The sequence below is a fragment of the Pelecanus crispus genome, chromosome 11, assembly GCF_030463565.1.
Source record: "Pelecanus crispus isolate bPelCri1 chromosome 11, bPelCri1.pri, whole genome shotgun sequence".
NCBI lineage: Eukaryota > Metazoa > Chordata > Aves > Pelecaniformes > Pelecanidae > Pelecanus > Pelecanus crispus.
In genome coordinates this window covers 25,122,553-25,139,870 of record NC_134653.1, presented here as the reverse complement: position 1 = coordinate 25,139,870, position 17,318 = coordinate 25,122,553, and the positions used below count along the sequence as shown (strand labels likewise).

The 17,318-nt window shown below is 55.4% G+C and overlaps 1 protein-coding gene across 1 annotated transcript in view; it reads right to left on the bottom strand.

The window, feature by feature from the left end:
* Positions 1-6,099, bottom strand: part of TBX5 (T-box transcription factor 5) — a 39,678-nt gene extending 33,579 nt beyond the window's left edge. Inside the window, exons 1-3 of the mRNA XM_075718867.1 lie at positions 6,066-6,099; positions 3,474-3,649; positions 1,592-1,686 (exon numbers count right to left, since the gene is read on the bottom strand). Coding sequence (XP_075574982.1) covers positions 1,592-1,686; positions 3,474-3,649; positions 6,066-6,084 — 290 coding nt within the window. The 5' untranslated portion in view covers positions 6,085-6,099. The remainder of the gene's footprint in view (positions 1-1,591; positions 1,687-3,473; positions 3,650-6,065) is intronic.
* Between the last annotated feature and the right edge of the window lie 11,219 nt (positions 6,100-17,318).

Genomic DNA, 17,318 nt, shown 5'->3' with positions numbered 1-17,318 from the left:
TGCGATATTTGTTTGAAATTTCTGCAAGGTGGTTTATGTCTCCCTCCGTGTGCTGCTTTTTTTTTTTTTTTTTTTCCCTCTGTGAACTCGGGTTTTTGGGGAGGTCCCTCCGCTCCCCCAGCCCCGAGCGGGGCCAGCGTCCAGCCCGTGTCCCCGCATCGGGCTGCGGGGCTCGGCAGGACCCCACCCCCAGCAGCTTCCCTCCCTCCGGACAGTTCCCCCCATGCACCCGCACCGCCCCCCCCAGATTTGTACCACGTCCCTTGGACACAAGACCCTTCTTTAAAACCATTTTTTCCAGCAGCAGCGAGGTTCAAGGGGAAGGCGAGCCCTAAGACAGATCTATTCACTAACACTTTATACAATCAGCTCCATTTTTTTTTTTTTCTTCCTCTTCAGGCAAATTTTGGAAGACCACAACAAATGCCAGATGACAGAGCAAAATGAAAGTTTGACTCTGCGTTGTTTATTGTGCCCTTGCAGTCTAAAGCTACTACTATTTCTACGCGTGGAGGGGTTTTCCCCCGCCCTTCCTCCGAGGATTTTAAGTTAAAATCGCAACGAAAAGAGCCTCTCTCGGGCTGCCCCCAGTTTGCCGATGGGGCTGGAGAGACTGTTTTACTGGGTATCGCTGGCTTTAGGCACTCTCCAATTTAATAGTCCTCCAACATATTAATATTAAAGATAATGTTCAATCGCCTCAAACGCGCTCAAATATACACGCGTACGCGTCTAAGTATCTGTGGCTCAGGTTTCCTAAGCCGGTCATGGAATCGATTACGCGCAGTCTCAATAAAGTTGGATTTGCAAGGCTGTATATTTTTCTACACACCCACGCAGACAAACACACACATATAGAAGTGTGTATCTGGACGCAGTTAGATCCTCAAGCTATTATTTGCGGACACGTCTATCTATGCATCTAAACAGCTTTGCTATCAGTATGTAAACAGTAGCTTAAGACCACATATACTTTTAAATGGGGTGGCGTGGGTGGGTTCTGGATATATTCGCCTCAGTGTGCGCAAAATAAATAAGAAACTTCTGTAAACAGCGTAAGGCATTGCGAAATCGCAGAAGGGCCGAGTGCTCCTTTAATTAAAAATAATTGTAATAATAATAACGAAATCGCCCAGCAAGCTGCTCTAAACAAGGTTAGCTTTTGGCCAAGTGGTTGCAACTCGCGTTCGCCTGGAAAGCTTCCAAAGGCCTGAAATTGGGATTAACGATCCAACTGTTCTGGTTAAGAAAGGAGCCAGAAGAAACAATTTCTTCTGAATATATCCTCGCAGGGAGGGCTCTCCGCACGCCCGGCTCCGCCGGGGCATCGCGGGCAGGGCTCTGCGGGCTCTCCCGGGGCCGTGGCACACACACACGCACACGGGGAGGTCTCGCACACGAGAGACGTGACCCTACCGATGTCAGGGAGAGCGGGGCTACGGCCGCGGACTCGCATCCCCACCCACGCGGCTGTGCGAACACGCGTGCCCCCCCCACCCCCACCCCCCCCGTAGGCAATTCCCCTCCGCCAACACGCTCAAACGAGGCAGATCCAGCCACGCAGGGGGACGCGGGGGCCCCCCCCTCTTACCTCCCGGCCTTTGTTATGATCATCTCCGTCCCCACTTCGTGAAATTTCAGCCACAGCTCCCGTTCGTGCAAAAACACTTTTATGCCCTCCATGCCCTGCGAGGGAGGAAGGCACAAACCGTCAGCCCCGAGCGGTGCGGGGAGGGGGCGGCGGGGCCCCGCACGGCCCCGGCGGGAAGCTCGGAGGGAAAAGGCCGGGCGATGGGGACCGGAGCTCGGGGCATTCCCGGGAAAATCCGGCCGCTTGTGTGGTTGCGAAGCCTGGGAGAACGGGATTTCTGGCCAGAGCCCGGTGATGCTGGTCGAGGGGGGGGCTGGGGCAGGATCCTGCGGGCCTCGGCGCTCCCAGGGAGAGGAGGGAAAATCAGGGAGCACCCGGGCCGGCTCCAGCCCCCACCCTCCCAGCCCGGCCGCCGCCGGGAGCGATACCCCAGCGCCTGGGCCCGGCTGCTCTGCCCAGCCAGCCGGAGGAGATTTACACCCCTCCGATGAGTAATTTACACCCGCCGGCTCCGCTTCTGCAGGCTGGGGCGGCTTGGGGTGTCATCTGTGCTCCCCTCGCCCGCTCATGTTTTTCACCCGCAGCCCACGCCCCACGAGGGCTGCTCTCAGCGGGGCCCTGCGAGCCCCACGCGTGGCACCACAGATGCCATCGCGGGGACAATACATCCCCCCACCGTGGGGGTGGGAGGCACAGCGGAGCCCCCCAAGAAAAGCGCGTATTCCCCCCACTAAAACTGGAGCCGAAGCACTCCGCCAAACGCATCGGGGGGGGGGGCGGTTTCCAAATGCACACGGTGGCCCCGAGCCCCAGGACAGGCAGGACAAGCCCGGTACCGGTGCCCGTGCCCGCAGCGGCCCCGCCGTGCCTCCCGCCCGCACCCCGTGGGCGGCAGCCGCAGCGGGCGGGGGGTTTTCCCCCCGAGGGTTTACCAGCCGGGGGGCAAGCGGGGCTCTCCGGAGCGGCTCCGCGGCCGCTGAAGGCGCGGCGATCTCGGTCGAAAGCCCCTCGCCCCGGCTGCCCCGAGCCGGCTGGGGCCGAGCGCCGGGGAACGGCTCCCAGCACCGCCCGGCCCGGGCCGGGAAGGCCCCGGCGGCGGGGAAGGAGAAGCCGAGGGGTGGCCCGGCCTGCTGCCGCCCCGCGTCTGCTCTCCTCGGCAGCGCGGAGGTCCGCCGGGAGCTGCGGCCGGCGGGTCCCGCGTGGGAGCCCACGCGTGTCCCGGCGACACGCGGCGCCCGGGGGGGGCGCGGGCTGATGGAGGGTATGAGGGGCACCCCAGGGTCTGGCTGGCCCCGGCGTTGCTACGGGGGTGCCCACGCGTGACACCCCCTGCCTGTTCTCAGGGCCCGTTGCGTGGGTGCAGGCAGACCTGTGCGTGCACCGCTGCGGCTGTATCTGCGTGTGCACGCATACCGCCAGCTGTACAAGGGATACATATATATATTATATGTTTATATCTTATACAAATATGCACGGGCATAGCAAATATATACATGTGCACGCAGCTGTCTGTGTGTGTGTTTGCATGTGCATCTGTACACTCACGCTGGATGCCTGTGGGTGTGAGCCTGCCGCTGCATGAGCGGGTGCCTCTGTCTGGTATTTTGGGTGCTTTTCCATGCGTGCCCCTCCACGCACCCCAATATTAACACGTTCACTTCCCCGCAGGTTTAGCGCTTGAACACGATGCGACATAACGCTAAAGCAGGATGAGGCCCACAATCAGGTGAGACTTTTCACTCCCGTGGGGCCTAAAACAATTCATTGCCCCCCAGAGCAGCAGCAGCCACCCAGCTAAGCTGATATTTGGGGGGAAAAAAATGCAGAGAAAAGAGAAAAAAAGAAGAGCGAGGGGAAGAGAAAGAGGAGCACGGGTGCTTACCTGCTGGGTGAAGGCTGCCTGGGGCGAGGTGGGGGACTTGCTGGTGGCCCCCAGCTGAGTGTCCTGCTTGGCTTCAGCCTGGAGCTCTTTGGCCTCCGAGTCAGCCGGCGTGGTCGGGAGCCCAAAGCCTTCCTCGCTATCCGCCATGTTACGAGCTTCCTTCACTGAATCCCCCACTGCAGGCACACATCAGGGAGAAAGCAGAGATAAGAGACGCATAAGTCAATGCTGACGTTTAATAAAATATATATATATACACACATATGCAATGGGGAGCAAGCCGGTGTGCTACGCAGGGCTGCCCGACAAACCCATGCTGCCCGCAACTCACTTCCAGCTGCCCGGGGAGGGAACAAGGCCCTTTAACTTTGAGAGAGGGAGAAATAAAGACTTTTATTTATTATCGCAGCCCGCAAGGGATGATAGGATTTGGGGGGGGGGGCGGAGGGAGGGGGAAGAAGGAGGCGGTATTATTAAATGCATCTTTTGGAAAAGGTAAACAGCGGATTTTAGGTCTGTCTGGCAGGACACGAGGAGCAAGGCACCGGGGGGCCGTAGACCGGCTAACTCATCACACAAGTGACTCTGGAGGTCAGGGGTCCGGGGTGGGGGGGCAGAGCCTCCCCCAAGCCTCGAACATCTCCAGTTCCCCCAGGCTCGCTGCGGCCGAGGGGGCTGAAAGCCCCAAGTTTCCTCCCAGCGAAGTGGGAGCTTTCACCCACCCCACTCCAGTTTCAACCAGGCAAATGCCACCGACACGGGAGGCCCCTTATATAACCCCGTTTTCAAAGAAAATTCAACTTCTTGCACCCCCACGGGGGGGGGTGGGGGGGGAACCTTTTCTCCCCCAACCCCGGACAGTTGCAAGTAAAGCAAAGGACGGACGAGATAATTAAAATATAAAAGTGCAAATAAAGCAATCGGTCAAGACACTGTGCAAGGTAACGCACACTCTGGCTGGTGAACGGGGGGGGTGGAATTGGGGCTGAAGTGAACTAAGCCCTAACATTTAGAGTGAAATTGCACCAGCAGAGAAAACAAGTTTAAAAAATTACACGGTTTACATCTGATGCGAGTAACCACAGTAAGTTTTAAAAGCAGTATTTTGACGTAGCTTTAACGGCACTATCAGGAATGGTAAAAGTTTCAAAGCAGCACCAAAAAAAAGATAAAAGCAATTTATTTATCTGTTAGTTTTTTGTTCTTAAGGAGTTTAGAGTTTTAGTAGCTTAAAAAAAAAATCTCTTGCATGTTTCAAAGAAGGGGATTCATTTTTGAAAGGCCAACCATATGGAGGCAATATTGTTTTTAAGTACGAGAATGTTTTGAAATGAGTTCTTCTCCCTGCAACAATATTTAAAAGCTGTTAAAAAAAAAAAAAAAAAGAGGAAAAAAAGACAGTTCTCCTTTAAATGCAGAGGAAAATTGGGACTGGAAAGGAGGGGGGAGAAAATTATCTTCCCTGCTAGTGGTGGGTAATATATACATATACGTATATATAATTTAAAAGGACAAAAAGCAAAGGGACTCCAGGTCCACACCTCTGGAGCTGAAGATCGTGTACAGAAACGGCCCGTGCCTCCCCCCCAGCCGCTCTTTTCCCACCGCACACCAGCCAGGCGCCTGCCAGTAAGCGGCTGAAGGACGAAGCAAGACCGCTACGAGCGCGGAAAGTGCGCGGAAAGTGCGCGGAGGGGAGCGGGGCCGAGGGGCGCTGCGGGAGCCGCTGCCCCGGGCCCGGGCACAGCCCGCGGGGGCAGAGCCGCAGCTCCAGGGACCATTTAAGGCTTTTCTCTTCCCCTCCTCCTCTTTTTTTTTTTTTTTTTTTTTTTTCCTGAACTGTTGTGGTTTTTTTCTTGCTGCAGCTTGGGAAGTGCCGATTATCCATTTTTTAATCGATTTCCCTCCAGCTTGGAGCTATTATTCCCCCTGAGCTGGCTAAGTTAAGGGGGAGGGCAAGGGGGGAAAAAAAATAAAGCATGTTTATTAAAACAAAGAGGAATCCAGCTATGGCAGCACAGGGCAGCCCGGCTCCAGCCAGCCTCCCGATGCTCTCCGCGTCGAGACATAATTAAGCAGATATAAAAAAAATAATAATAGAAAGGGGGGGGGGGGTGGCGGCAAAAAATAACCCATCAACTAAAAGCAATTGGCGATCCGCGGCTTCTAATTTTTTTTTTTTTTTTCCCCTTTAAAGAGCTTCTGAGAAGAAATGGAGCTTGACAGAACCAGGCCGCGGTGGCTGTATGAAAAATGCATCTTGCCTTGCTAAAGTAGCACCAAATGGGTTCGCGGGAGGAAAAAAAGAGGGGGAAAAGAAAAAGAAAAAAACAACCAAACCCACCCTCTGCTTTTGTTCCAGCTTCGCCCCGGCCCCCCCCAGCCCCACACACCGCCGCGGGAGCCCTGGGGAGAGCAGCCCCCCCCCTTCCCCTGCACCCCACGTCTCCCGAGGCCTCGCAGCTCCTCGGCAAAGACAATTTGTGTCTAACAATGCCCCCAGCCAGCCACTTTCGCTCTCCCTCGGTCACTCACACGCACACAGAGATTACAGACACCGACGGACATACATGGCAATGGAAGAGCTGTTACCTTGCTTGTTGAATTCCATGCAATCAATGCATCTCCATATATATAATGTATGTGTATATTTTCCCCCTTTGCAATGGAAATTACAATGGGATCAGGCTTCTTGTGTGCATATTTCCTTTTATTTATTTATTTGCGGATCAGCATGTGAAAACCCAGCCTGGAAGAAAAAAATCTATCCAATGCAAGCCTGCTTGCCTGTTTCTCTTTCTCTCTCTCTCTCTCTCGCTCCCTCTCCCCGGCTCTCTCCAAACACTTCCAGGTTGTCAGACGCACTAGAAAGGATCCTGAGACCAAGATAAAGCCCCCCACCCCCACCCTCTTCTCAGCCTGATCTGGAAGATACAGTTTTCCCCACCCCACTCTTTCTACTCCCCACCTAAAAATAATTTAAAAAAATAATAGTAGTAATTAAAAAAGAGGGAGGGGACGAAAGAGAGGAAAAAGAAAACGGCACCCCCTTGAAAAAAAAAAAGAAGGAAAAAAAAGTTTCGGGCGGGCTGGCAATCGCCGCTCCTCCGGGCAGGTTCGCGGCGCTGCCGCCGTGGCTGCGCGGAGCCGGGCGCGGAGCGGAGCGCGGAGGTGACGTGGGCTCGTCCAGCTCCGTTCGCCAAGTGCCGGGACCCACTGCCCAACCAGCTGGGATCCTGCTCCGGAGAGACTCGCTCTCATCCAGCCCTCCCTCCCGCCCCCTCCCCCCCAAACCTCCTTTTCCAGCCTATTTTTCTGGCCGGCAAACAAGAACAAGGCACAAAGACAATCATCAAACTCCCCAGCAACCCTCCCCCTCTCCCTTACCTCCTTCCCCGCTCCCTCCCTCCCTCCCTCCCTCCTCCATCCATCTCTCCCAACCAGAGAGAAAATTCAGCGCCTGGGAATATCCCCCCCCACCCCTCCCCTCCCTCACCCCTTTAAATAAATCGCTGGCTCCGCTAACCTCGCACCACCCCCGGCCCCCCCCCGCCCTCACAGGCAGCCTAGAGGTGTGGATTTAAACCCAGCTCTATATTTGCTGGTGCTCACAGAGGCCTTTTATTGGGGGGCGGGGGGGGGGGAAGCGAATCTCCCCCCTCCCCCCCTCAAATGGACTCACCTAATGGGTATAACCTGGAAAAAAAAAGGGATGAAACGCGGCGGAGTGGGACTGAAACCCAGGGAAGGTGGAACCCGGGGTGTGTGCGGGGGGTTGTGGCCCTCGTCCCCGCTTCTGGAGGCGTCCAGAATCCTTCCCCTGCCCCTCCCCACCCTCTTCCTCACCCCTCGCAGCGCTGCCCGGCCGGCGGCTTGGCTGCCCCATGGCCCCGCCGCCACGGCCGAGGGCCGCAGCCCCCCGGAGCTCTTCGCCGTGCTCAAATAATCAAACCGTCAGCGAGGAGCGGGGATGTGGGTTTATCTGCATCTTCCTTCGCTCCCTCTCGCTCCCTTTTTTTAATGTATTATTTGGAGGGTAAAGTTGAATAGGTCAGCGCAGGGTAAACAGCCTCCCTGTCGCATTCTGCAGGCTGAAGAGAAACAGATTGGCGAGGCGGATTTTTGATAAGACTCGGAATAAATGGCATGGTTTAGATCTGCTCTGCCCACCCTCCTCCTCCTCCTCCTGCCCCCACCCTCTTCTTGTCGGTGTCGTCGCCCCCCCCCCCCCAACAAATCCTTCGCTCTTTTCTGTCCCTCGGTCATTTCTTTTGCATTTCACGGAAGTTTTCAGCAAACCCACCCGTGCTCCCAGCTCTCGCAGGGCGCGATAAGACCGGAGCCCTCTGAAAGTTTGAGGTGAGGAAGTGAAAAGTCTGGGGGTGAGCGGCTATTGGGGAGGGGGGCGCGTGTGTGGGTGTAGTTTGGCTTCTCCCAAACCCTCTCCATGTGCACGCCAGTTCAAACAGCTACTTGAGAAGAAACAGCCAACAGTAAACGGTTGCAAATAAGAATAATAAAATAACTGCACTTGTAGCCGCAGAGAATAAGCCAGAGAACGCTACTTAAACAAACAGAACAAAGCTTGTCCCATATTTCATTATTTTTAGAGGGGAAAGGAGCCGTGGAGCCCTTCCAAACACAAACAAACGAGCGAGCAAACCGGGCGGTTCTTCCCCCGCGGGGAAGGCGGGCGGCGGCGGGAGCAGCCCCGGCTCCGGCCTTGGGCGAGCGGGCAGCGTGCGGCTCCTGCACAGCCCTTCCCATCGCACGGGCGCTGCTCTGAAATCGGGCCGGGGGGAGGAAATAAAGCAGGCGATCATCGTGCTGCTGGTGCTGGGCGCTGCGGGAAAGCCGGGGAAGGACCGCCGAGCGCCGCGGCGGCGGCTGCAGCCGCCCCGCACCGCGCGTGTGCTGGGGAGCATCTCCCAAGGCACTCAGCTCGCCCGAAAGAAGAGGTTTTTCTCTTAAAAAAAACAAATGAAAGCTGCGAGGAGAAAGGTTTCTCACAGCTGGTAGCGAGAGAGAACACGACCTTCCCTGCCCTCGCCGGAAAGAAAGGCAAAAGTGAAAATCTCCGAAGTTTGTAGGAGCGAACCCGAGCGCGGCCGTTGCCTGGGAAAGCACTCACCTCTCCAATGCCAAACTAGCTCTGAAACACCTTGAAGACAAGTTGAAAACGATGCAAATAAATCGAATTTATTTCCGTCTGCAGGTTGGGGGGGGGTGAAGAAGGAGGGGAAAAAAAAAAAAAAAAAAGCAGCTGGGAAAAGGACGGGAAGTCCAGGCTCTCTAGGACTGTAATGTCAAGGCGAAGGAGCCTTCCAGCTAGAAGCCGATTTGTGGTCTCAGACAAATTAAATATTACTGTTTATTACCAGCCATACTCCAATAAAATAAAGAGAGTTCAAGGCGATAGCTGCTATCTCACGAGCTTTGCTCCTATAGGACACAGAGACGTCACCAACCACGCAACTGGCCTATTCTGTCATGGTTGACTGCAGCAGTAATGGAAGGTTAATTTGTATTATTCTCCTCTTTTTAAAGCCCTATCAATGAGATTCCTGCTTTTTTTTCCCCAAAGAAATCTATTCGGTGCAATGCAAAATATAGCGAGGCTGTGCGCGTGCACCCTTTATGTATAGACGCGTGTGTGTATATGTGCACGTATATATTCACACGCCGAGACACACAACGCCTGTGTACATATGAGGGTGTGAGGGGGTATATATCATATGAGTGTGTATCACCCAAGCAGACACGGAGTCGCTGGAAACTCTAGGAAACCCCACTTTTTCTTGGAAATTAAAAGGGGGAAGCCAGTAGCAAAGCTCCCGCTTCACCAGGAGCAGCCCAGTTAATCCAACGGTATTGGCATTATTCAGCTTAATTTTTATTTTTTTTTTAAATAATGTTATTAGACTGATCAGGAAACTTGTCAAATGAATGCTCCGGCGCCTCTGGAAGCAAGCACGCCGGGCTATATATAGTAAATGATAACCTGGTTATTCGCACATATTCAAGTGTGCTTCGGGAACCAATTATTTCTCTGATTAAAAAAAAAAAAAAAAGTAGTAAATGAGGCGATTATTTGCCAAATGAGATTGACAAGGGGAAGAAAAAAACCAACCTACCCAAAACCCCCAAAATCCCTCCAAGCGGAGCCAGTGGTTGCAGAGGAGCCGCTGGCGTTTCCCTGCGCCCCAGCACCTTTCTCCCCCGCTCTCCCTGCGCTGCCTTAACCTGGAGGAATTTTGGGGATGCACCCGCGGCCGCTGCAGAGAGATTTCGCAAAAAAACAGTGCTAAAACGTTGTTTCCTCCAACAGAAAAAGAGAGGAGGAGGAAGAGGAGGAGGAGAAATAGGGAGAGAGAAAATAAAGAGCAACACCTAAGGAAGAGCGAGAAGTTCCTGCAGGAGCTGGACACTGCAGAGGGTGAGTGTTCCCAGGCAGGGACTCCCAGCCCTGCTCCGGCCGAGGGGGCTGCAGGCAGCATTCCCCTCCCGGCCGGCAAAATCCTGCCTGGATTTACCCATTTTCCCCAGGCTGAGCTCTCACCACCACCACCAAGCTCTGCAGACACCCAGGGGAAGCCAGGCCCTTAGCAAAAAGCACCAGCGAGGATGGGGAAAAAAAAAAAAAGGGGGGGGATGTCGGGGAGGAAAAGGCCCCCCCCTTGCCCCGATTTGCCCCGATGTAGCGCTGGATCCGGCCGCGCTCGCGCTCCTCGGCTCGGGGTCCTCCCACATAACCGGGATGGGGCGAAAAACTCCACGGAGGTTGACCGTGCAGTTTGCGACGCCTTCTCCTGCGGGGAGCCAGGCGGGCACCGACTGCCCAGAGGTGCTGGCGCTGCCAGAGCAGGATAGGACCTTCCTGCCGAAGGCTTACTCCAAATCAGTAATAAAAGCCTCTCCCCGCACCCGACACCCACCCCCCCAGTGCCCCCCGAGGTCCCCCCAGGCGGCTGCAGCCCGGGGACGGGGAAGCGCTTCCCACCGCCCGCCCGGCGCCGCCGGCCCCGCTCCGGATCCCGCTCTGCCTGCGAGCCCAGCCCGGAGCCGACACCCGCCGGCTACGGGGGAAAGATGAGCGGTAGGCAAGCGAGCACACGGCTCTAAGCGGAGGTATCTCTACACATGCATAGGTGTGCATGCACATAAATGAGTCTGGACACACACGCGCGCAGTTTGCAAACACACACGACGCCTCCTCCTTGCTCAAGTGTTTAAGCAGATTTTATATCTTCAGGCTGAACGTGCAACATACATGCATAAGCGCAGAGATATATAGATACATGCGCAATATACATGTCTGTCTATTTTTTTGCACGTCGCAAAATCGTACGTGCGTGGGTCTGCGGGTGATGAGATCGTTATGCACACTCGCACAACAGCATCTACGCAAGTGCAAGCCATCCGTCCCCCATCCATTATACACACGTGTGAATATTTACATTTCACCTATGGTTTACACACAGGCTTTGGATGCGCACAAGCACCAATCTGCCCCCACCCTCCGCACAGCTCAGCGTGAGGGTGTGCAAAGCTGCGCACACCCAAAACGCGGGCCAGTGGATAAATGTGTGCACACCGCCTACACGCCGTATATATGTATGTGTATGTATATAAGTTCCCGCATACGTAGAAATACCGGAGCATCCACCAGCAGCCACGGACCCAAACACCCACACCGCGGGCACTTACCTACGTGGGTGTGGGGGTGCGTGGCCGGACGGGGACACACACCGAGCCCTCTGCAGCCCCCCCGGGCTCGATCCCTGTTGCTCAGCTCCTCGCCGCTGTCAGGGGCGCAGGATCAGGCCCGCGCAGCTCGGGCCCCGCCGCCCGTCCCGGGCGCCTCAGGCCGCGGGGAGCCCCCGTTTTTGGGCGCCGCATGGCCGGAGCCCTGCGCAGCCTCTCTGCCCTCCCGCTACCTTTGGAGGGTGTCACTCGCCCTGGAGGTTTCTCCTTTCGGATTTTACCCTGGAGAGGTGGAGGAAGGGGGGGATGGCCGGGGTACTGGCTTGCAGTGGGGTCGAGGTGTCAGCAGTAAGAAATAGTGCCGAGCATGAACTCACTCCCCCCACCCCGCACACCCTTTAAAATCTCTTCTTGGGTCGGCTTAACCAAATCGAAAAGCCTTTCGCGTTCCGCCCGCAGCCGGCGGCTCCTCGGCAGCCGCCCTGCCCAGGGACGGGGCAGCGCGCCGCTGGCCGCCCCCAGCTTATAAAACATAGATACCTCGGCGGTTTTGGCTTTCTAGCTTTTTTTTCTTCCCCCCCAGAGATTTAGCTCCTCCATAGCAGGGATATTCCCCCCCTCCCCTTCCATTTTTAGGTAATTTACTTTCCCCTCTCCGACCAGTTCTCTCTTATTTCTAACTCCCTTTTGCTGGCCGCATACCCGCTTTGGCGAAATACGCACCTGGGATAAACAAGTATTTAAAATAATCATCCTCTCTGGAAGCATTCTGGTCCATTCACTTGGGTTTTTGGGTTTTGTTTCTTTTTTTTTTTTTTTTCCTAAATTGCCGGACCAGTGACTGACTGCATTGATTTGAGGGTTTATCAGCAAGATGTTTGTGTCAAAGTAACACCAATAGTTCTCCTTGTGTCAGTATTTCCATTACAAACCCCTGCATTTAGTGGTCTAGAATTTGTGTGCTTAGACGAGCCTTCGGGGGTAGATACCTGGGTCGAGCTTTTCCTTTTATTTTTTTGTAATTACAGGTGAACAGCATTTTTCTTTTAAAGTCTGTGGTTTCGGGTCCTTTTTTCCCGCCCTTCTGGCTACTTAAAAAAAAAAAAAAGTTTGCAATTAAAAACCGTTCCCCGCTCCCTCCAGCCCATTAATTTCCCAGGCCAACTCCAGGCTTTAAAACGGTGACGAAAATGAAAAATAAGCGGCCGGGCAGAGGCAGGGCTGCAGAGCCCCGCGTGGCGCGGGCGCAGCCCTGTCCTTCGGAGGCTCCCACACACGCCCGTGGGATGGAGGTCCCTTTTTCTCCCAGATGGCAAGGAGGGAGGGGGCAAGAGGGTCCCAAAGTCAAGCTAGGAACATCCCTAGAGCAAAAGGGATCTCTTGTCTCTCCCCTGTCTGCCTCCAAAAAGGCATCTCCCCCAGAACTGACTGCAGCCCTGGGGAGCCGGGGCTCGGACCCCTCCCCAAATTTTCCCGTGGGCACAGTGCTGCCCAGGGCAAGGGGGAATTAGGCTGCATTTCTCTTTTCCCCCCTCTCAGAGGGCCAGTCCGGGTGATTTTTCGGCGCAGGGTGCCCATCGGTTCCCCCTCCCCGCCCCAATCAATGACTGATGCTCCCGATGGAGAGGGCCGCGTTATCGATGCCAGAATGGAAAGGCTAATCTGCTCTTGCCAAACAGGGTGTCAATCAGGGCATTATCTCGGCCCGAAAGAGAAAATAAAAGCAGATAAGGCCTTCGCTCTCGCCCTGGGAAGAAAGCTAATGGGGACAAGAGGGGGAAAGTCTTCAGCGCCCCATGCCTTTCCCTGAAAGTGATTTTGCAATGACCTTGAAGGGGAAGCTGGGGGGCGGGATGGAGCGGGGGGGTGGGGAGAGGAGCCCAACCGAAAGGCTCTCAATCAGTCGCGGAAAAAAGGCCGCACAAGCGACACCTGTAATTTCTCTTTCCTTCCCCCGCCCAAGGCGGGCAGGACCGGCCCGTGGCCCCGCTTGCGCCCCGGCTCCCCCGGAGAGACAAGCCCTTAGCGGGGCGGGGGCAGCCCGGGGCACCCCAACAGCTCCCTCATCCCAGTAAATTTTCTTCCTCCCTTTCTTTCCAACTCATTTTTCTTTCTCTCTTTGCTCCTTCCCAATCCATCTCGCTCTCTTTCTTCCTTTTTTTCCGTTTCCCCCCATTTTCTCGCCCCCGTTCGCTTTCTTTCCCCTACGACAAATAACGCAGAGCGAAAGCGCTGCTGAGGCCGGCCGATCTGTTATGACCACATCATCCTCTATATTCACAGGTTACCCACAAATTTCGGGAGCCGGAGACGCTGCCGGGGAGCAGGGGGGAGGCTGCGGCCCCCTCAGCCCCGCTCCGAGAACGGGAACCGCATTAACCCGGGTTCGTGTGGGTGTCACGGGCATCCTAAAAACCATCGGGGGGGAAATACAGATTAAGTGAATCACCTAAACAGGTCCTGGGAAGTTTTTTTTTATTGTCTTCAAAAATTGTTAAGTGCGAAAAATATCCACAGGAGGAAGAGAAAAGGCAAAAAGAGCATTTCCCCCCCCCTCTAGGGACTTGCCCCGTGCGCCAGGGCTGGATGAGGCCGCAAGCTGCAAATCTCCGCGCCCTGCGCTACCCCGGGCGAGCTGCGCGGCCGCGGATGCCTCCGCTACAACGAGTGTGGAAAAGGAATCGGTTTCCGAGGGGCAGAGACCCACGAGTGTGCGGGGAAGTACCAGCGATGTTTGCGAGGAGTGCGCCTCGGCTGTATCCTGCTGCCCGCAGCATAGGGGCTCTAATTCTGGGGGTTGCAGGTAGCTTTCCCGGGGTGTTTTTCCACTCAGACAGAGGTGGGGAACGGGGCTGAGTATTTGGGTGCGAATAGATACTGGTGTTGGCACTCGGTTTGGTGAAGCCGATTTTCTATGTGCGCCTCCATCTATATACATCGCCCTAGATTTATACCTGTTCCACGTATATTAAGCGTTCATGCTGGATACGTGCTTGTCTGTTTTCATCGAGGTGGAGAAATGGCTGTGGGCACAGAAAATCGTGCTTTCATGGATTTGAGAAAATATTAAGAGCTCATTTCGTGCCTGACTGGTTTTTTTTTGGAGACAGACGTGAGTGTTTACCTGCTCCGGTGTGTGTCTGCCAGTTGCCGGCACAGGGGCTGTGGGTTAATGTCTTTGCTAGCACATTTTGGGTACTGTAAGCTTGGAAATCGTTCTTTTCCAACGAATAATTCTTTTTTTTGGGGGGGGGGGGGGCGGGGGAAGTGCTCAAATGTCCGCGCAAAATCCTCCCTCGGCGGAGCCCGAAGCCCCGGCGGTACCTGCGGAGCCGAGCCCGGTCCCCCCCAGCCGCCGGGCGCAGGAGCCGCCAAACTCTCCGCTCCGGGGGCCGGAGTAGCCGCCGTTCAAGACAATGCCTATTTTCTGTCATTAATAACTCGTTTTTAAAAAAAAAAAAAAAATCTCGTTTGGATCCAAGATTGTTTTTTATGATTCAGTTGGACAAGACGGAACACATGTTAGTTTAAGCAGGTTCATGGAATAGCTGTAAATCAAATAAAGTTTACGAGTTTAGCAGGAAATACTGAAAAGATGAAGAAAAAAAAAATCCGCCGAGGCAGAGACCAGCAGGCTAAAATAGTTGGTGGAGTTTTGTCCTGCTCTGTGTTTCTCTCTGTTCTCTTGTGCATCTTGCCGATTAAAGGCCTCGAGACCCCGTGTTGGCGCCAAGTGGCATGTTATTAATCAGTTATCCCTAGGTTCAGTCCACATAAGAGAGAAATTTAATCACCAGAAACCAGACCCGACATAAAAGAGAAATCTAAAATCAATTCCCGCCCGTCGCCCCCCCCTTCCCCACCTCCGAAGCGATCAGAACGAGCAGAAGCAATCAAGATCCCGCTCCCTCTCCCTCTTAATTGCAGCGGGAGCACTGCAAACTTCTCCGAGCTTTACCCCGAAAAGCATTTGGAAAGGGGGAAAAAAAAAAAAAGAATTTAGGGAAAAAAAAAAAGAAAAGAAAAGAAAAGAAAAAAAAAAAAAACAAGAACCCGCCACCATAACGCAACAAGTTTGTCCTTGATCTCGCTATAAAAACGTGATGGGGGAGAAATATCCCAGGCGGAGCCTTTTATAATGGGAAGGGGCGGGGGGGGGGGGGGGAGGAATCACATTTATCGCTGTTAAAATGATCTTTGAAGGGTCCCGGGGTAAAGGCTAATTGGGGAGGGGTCCTCGCACCCTCAGAGGCCGGTCGGGGTATCCAGCCCCTCGGCCTCTGCCTCCTTCCCACAGCCCAGGTTCCACTCGGGGACGGGAATGTTGAGGGGGGTAGGGGTGTCTCTCCCAAAAGGCGCGTGTGTGTCCCCCCACGGGAGCTGAGCGCTTCCTTCGGGTACCTCCCGACCCACCAGCAGCACCCCCCACTTTCCTCCAAGGCGTTTTGGGTGGGAATGCCAAGGTTTGGGTTAGGCAGCGTGGGTAGAAGCAGAAATCTTTGGCCTTTCTCGCTGTCTCCGTGACAGGGCAGCGGGGAAGGTCCCCTCCTCCGGGAAGGGGCCGGAGGTGACAGCAGGGGAGAAGGGACCAAAACGTCCCATTCCCTCCCCAAAAAGCCTGCTGGGAAAGCGGAGGGCGGCGGGGATCGGACCCGCGCAGCCGTGGGAGGCACCTGGGCTCGGACCCGCAGCTTCCATGCGTGTTTTGCGTGGCAGTACCACCCCCCCACCCCCCCACACCCCCCCCCGCCGTGTTCCCTCCCGGCAGCCGGGCACGGCTAATGGGGTCGCGGTTGTCCCTCGGCTGCGGCTCAGAGCCGTGAAGGGCACACGGGGGAGGCGGGAGGCAGGCGGCCGCCCCGGGGCTATATTTGGAAAAGAATTTGGAAACCCTTCCAGCAAATCTGTGCGAAAGGTACCGGCCCGATGGGAGAGGCTGCCCCGGGGGCTGCCCCTTCCCCTGAGCCCCCCCCCGCCCCCCGAGGGCCGCCCCGGCGGCAGCATCCTGCTCCCCACCCGCGTGTTTCTGCCTCGAAAGAGAAACAACGCAAGAAAAACTCTGGTGCAAAACCTTTGCCTGCCCAAGCCCGAAGAAGGGCACTTCATCCCGGTCTATCCCAACCCACGGTAGCCAAGGTTTAGCAAACGCCCTTATCCCGCGTGGGTTAAGGCTTCGTAGAGAGGCTCTAACTTTGTCTGTGCCAACCAGATTTGCTTGTCCAGCCCTAGAAAAAATAGCGGGGCGGGGGGGGAGGCGGGTGTCCTGTGGACCTCGACCTTGGGGGAATAAGGGGCGAGGGAGAACCACCGCCTCTCCGCGCTGCTCCCACCCCGAGGCCCCACCTGAGCAAACCTGCTTAGGGTATTTTAACGAAAACTGTATTTTTTCCCGCATTTTTATCTCCACCAACACCCCCCCCCCCCCGAAAAAAACAGAAAGCATTGATTTGATTTGGGTTGCCTGATGGTTTTGTTTTTTTTTTTTTTCCCCCTCCACGCTCTATCTGATCGTTTTCCTACAGCCCAAATAGACTGGAAACCACAGAGAAAATAATCAAAGTGCAGCATGTTTTCCCACAGTAGGACTGCATGTTAGCACTCTCTCCACGTCTTGATCCTCTGTTTGCGTGTGGGTATCCATACAGAGATGCATTCAGGGCGGATCCTGCACAGATGCGGAATGTGTTTGGGTGTCTAGAAAACACCCGGACCCACGGACGTGTCAGCCCACGGCCTCGGGGTGAGGAGGGCTGCGTGGATCTGAGTATTTCGATATAAACACGGGAAGATACGTGCACAAATAGGCATCGAGCCAACTTCTACCCACTCGCATCAGTGTGCTCGTCCGCACGCCGTGGGTTCATACTAGCAGACCCGTGGGCACAGCACCCACCCGTGCCCGTGGGTGCTCCTTCTGCTCTCAGGCCGCCGGCATGGCCCTAATAACTCATCTGCTTCTCTGCCGCCTGGCCGAGCGCCCCCCCCCCCCCCCCCCCCCCCCCCCCAGCATAATGCCGGGGAAAAAGGTGGAAAATAAGAAGGGAAGGCAAGATTCTGGGAAGGAGCGGGGCCCTACTGGTGGAGGCACACCCCGGCCCGGGCAGCCTGCGGCAAGGGGAGCGGGTGTGCTGCGGGGAGAAA